This window comes from Artibeus jamaicensis, unplaced genomic scaffold, assembly GCF_021234435.1.
Source record: "Artibeus jamaicensis isolate MK-2021 breed Jamaican fruit bat unplaced genomic scaffold, CSHL_Jam_final contig_241, whole genome shotgun sequence".
In the NCBI taxonomy this organism is placed as follows: domain Eukaryota; kingdom Metazoa; phylum Chordata; class Mammalia; order Chiroptera; family Phyllostomidae; genus Artibeus; species Artibeus jamaicensis.
This window is the reverse complement of record NW_026521509.1, coordinates 7324844-7328724: the sequence shown is the minus strand read 5'-3', so window position 1 is coordinate 7328724 and position 3881 is coordinate 7324844. Positions and strand designations below refer to the sequence as shown.

The following is a 3881-nucleotide window of genomic DNA, read 5'->3' as shown; positions in this document are numbered from 1 at the left end:
TAAAATTATGTTTGCTAATGACATGATCATATGTAGAAATCCTAAATATTCAATGAGAAAATTGTTAAAACCAAAAACCAATTCAATACATTTTCAGTATACAAAAACAACATAAAAATCAGTTACATATTAACAAACAAACAATAAACTGTCTGAAAAAGAAATTAAGAAAACCATTCAGTATTGATTGCAAGAAATAAAAAGGTAACAATTTAAAATACCTATTCTCCAGGATGGAATGGCTGCTGCGTTTCGTCCACTGAAGCTAGCCTTGCTGCAGGCACTGCGGTCTTTGGTGTATCCTAGGGTGGGAGGTTCAGGCTCCAGCTGCTGTCGCTGCCCCCTCAGAGATAAAAGATACCCACTTACAGATAATATTGTGAAATTAAGAGAATTTCAGCAGAAGAAGGTGGCTATTGCACACAATCTTCCTGACACCAAAGAAATCTATCTGAGACACTTGGAAGAGAAATTGACACAGAACAAGCTCATCTTGAAGGAGTTGAGAACCTTACTTCATCTGTGTGAGTCCCGGGATGATGTGGAACTGGCTAAAAATGTCATCTACAGGTAGCCCATGGCTGGGGAAGGAGAGTAGTGAGCTGAAATAATCTTCATTGAGCCAAAAATGAGGAGCAACTGAATCCCATCCTGACCTTGACCACATTGATTAACAGAGAGATTTAGACCCTCTGACTGGAATGTTTCTTGTCAAAAAGATAAGGAAACCACAGTGTGCAGTGGTTACTGGTAACTAGTTTGCTCTTGGTTGGGTCGAGAATTGAGACCCAAAGTTTTGTTCAACAACTGAGACATTCTTCTGTGAACAACTTGGTTCTAGCAGAGAACCGACATGTTTGAGAACTGAGATGTTTGAGAAATGGTGAAATATATTGAGAAATATATTTAAGAGGTACCATGCAGAGAACAGAATTGCCACTTTGGGGGAGTTCAAGTTTGGACCGCTCTTCATGAGACTGTGCTACCAGTTGTATCTTGAGGGATCTGCAGTGGAGCTCATCAGAGACCAGCATTTATGAGGTTTCTTCTCAGACTCTACATCATTTAATATTTTGATGGATATGTTGTTCATCAAAGGGAAATATAAAAGTATGTTGGAAGTGTTGATTGAGATGAAAAACCAAGATGTGAAGTTCAGCAAAGATACCTATGTCCTTGCTTTTGCAATTTGCTACAAACTGAATAGCCCCAAATCTTTTAAAATCTGCACTGCTCTGAGGGAAGAAGCTCTAATCAGAGGAGAAGTTCTCTCCAGGAGAGCATCATGTTTTGCTGTGGCTCTCACTCTGAACCAGAACCAAGTGGGAAAAGCTGCATCCATTTTTTTTCAAATCATGAAGCCAGAAAACATAAACTGCACTAATTTAAGTGACAGGGACTAGCTGCTCCTCCTAAACAATGAAAAGGACGCAGGACTGCATGTGAAAAATTGACTCCCTACAGTGCACAGATTCCATGCCCGTGAATTTAGAACCTTCGTCTCTTTCAATCCTTGGCTTTAACAGTTGTTATGGTCTTTCCAGCCAAGATGGAGGCATAGGTGGAAACACTGTATCTCCTCGCACAACCAAGTTTAAAGACAACAAAGTTTTAGTAATGAAAACGCAGCCAAAACACAGAAAATTGAACTGTATGGAAGTCTGACAACAACTAACCTTTCATCCAGACCAGTAAGAGGGGCAGAGTCAGTGGCAGGGCGGGTCGGGCAGGAAAGATCAGCCTGACTGACTCAGGAGTGCAGGAGCACAGGCTGCGGTTGGCGGATCCCAGGCATGGGGTGGAAATGGGCAGACCCAGTGAGGGTGCCAGGTGACTGGCTGGCCGCCTTCACACATTCCCGAGCAGATAAACCAAGCAAAGGAGTGAGCAGTGAGACAGACTGCTCAGGCCAGGGCCCCAGTGATGGCAATTAGAGCCTGAAAGCACCAATTGGAAAGACTTTCAGGGTGAAGGTGCCGGGAGAAGCTCCCAGGCTCACAGAGTTTGTTGGAGAGACCCACAGGGTCCTGGAGGGTGCACAGGCCCACACATCTGAGAATCTGCACCAGAAGGGCCCAATTTGCTTATGGGAAGCAACAGAGGGGACCGAAATCCAAGAGCAGAAGAAAACGCTATTGTCCCTCTCTGACCCAGCCCCCACATACAGAGTCACAACCCAGCAACTGAGTCGCCCCACCCTGGTGAATACCTAAGGCTTTGCCCCTCATAAGTAATAGGTGTGACCTGACCAAAACATTATGGCTCAAGCAGAAAAAGAGCTCAAAGCCCCAGAGCCAATAAATCCAAGCAACCAAGAGATAGCCAAGCTTTCAGATGCACAGTTCAAAACACTGGTGATCAGGATGCTCACAGAACTGGTTGATTTTAGTCACAAATTAGAAGAACAAATGAAGGCTAAACTATTGAAATGAAGGGAAATGCACAGGAAACCAATAGTGATGGAAAGGAAACTGAGACTCAAATCAAGGGAGTAGACCAGAAGGAAGGAAAAAATGACCAACCTGAAAAGAATGAAGAAACAAGAATTCAAAAAAATGAGGAGAGGCTTAGGAACCTCTAGGACATCTTTAAATGTTCCAACATCCGAATTATAGGGGTACCAGGAGGGGAAGAGGAACAGTCACCAGTGGAAAACTTATTTGAACAAATAATAAAAGAGAACTTCCCCAATCTGGCAAAGGCAATAGACTTACAGGAAATCCAGGAAGCTCAGAGAGTCCCAAAGAAGTTAGAACCAAGAAGGAACACACTAAGGCACATCATCATTACATAGCCAAGATTAAAATGAAGGAGAAAATCCTAGAAGCAGCAAGAGATAAGGGGACAGTCACCTACAAAGGAGTTCCCATCAGACTGTCAGCAGATTTCTCAAAAGAGACCTTATAGGCAAGAAAGGGCTGGAAAGAAACATTCCAAGTCATGAAATTCAAGACCTACAACCAAGATGGCTCTATCCAGCAAAGTTTTCATTTAGAATGGAAGGGCAGATAAAGTGCTTCTCAGATAAGTTCAAGAAGTTCATCATCACCAAGCCTTTATAATATGAAATGTTAAAGGGACTTATCTAAGAAAAAGAAGATAAAAAAGATGAACAGTGAAAGGACAGCAAACTCACAGTTATTAAGAACCACACCTAAAACAAAAGCAAACTAAGAGGACAGCTAGATCAGGAGCAGAACCATAGAAATGGAGATCACATGCAGGTTTAGGAACAGGGCAGTGGGAGGAGGAGAAGGGGGTAGAAGGTACAGAGAATAAGTAGCATAGACGGTAGGCAGAAAATAGGGGGAGGGCAAGAATAGTATGGGAAATATAGAATCTAAAGAACTTGTGACACATGGACATAAAAGAAAGGGGGGAATGGTGGGGGAGGGGTGTGCAGGGTAGAGGGGAATGAAGGGGGGAATAGGACAACTGTAATGGCATAATCAATAAAATATATTAAAAAAACAAAAAATATCTATTCTTAGGAATAAACTACTTAAAGAAGTGAATGACTTGTACACTGAAAATTATTAAACAATAATGAATAAAATTTTAAAAGACACACATATATGAAATGATATCTGTGTTCATGGATTAAAAGTTTTAATATAGTAACATTCCTATAATACTTAATGTGATCTACAAAGTCTATGCAATCCTGATCAAAATTCTAATAATATTTTTCACATACATTTTTTGAAACTTTAAAATTCATATAGAATCACAATTGGCCCTGAAAAGCAAAAGCAATCGTGAACAAAAGAACAAAGCTGGAGGCTTTACACTTGTTGATTTCAAATTATATTACAATGTTATAGTAACCAAATCAGTAGGGTACTGGTATACCAACAGATACATAAAACAATGAAACAGAA

At 40.9% G+C, this 3881-nt stretch overlaps 1 protein-coding gene across 1 annotated transcript; it reads left to right on the top strand.

Moving 5' to 3' along the window:
* Positions 1-223: 223 nt before the first annotated feature.
* On the top strand, positions 224-1403 carry LOC119057649 (pentatricopeptide repeat-containing protein 2, mitochondrial-like; the record flags this gene model as incomplete). Its single annotated transcript, XM_037156531.2, is given in 2 exon segments — positions 224-570; positions 914-1403. Coding segments are annotated over 2 exon segments (837 nt in total), but the record flags the coding sequence as incomplete, so codon positions are not given.
* Between the last annotated feature and the right edge of the window lie 2478 nt (positions 1404-3881).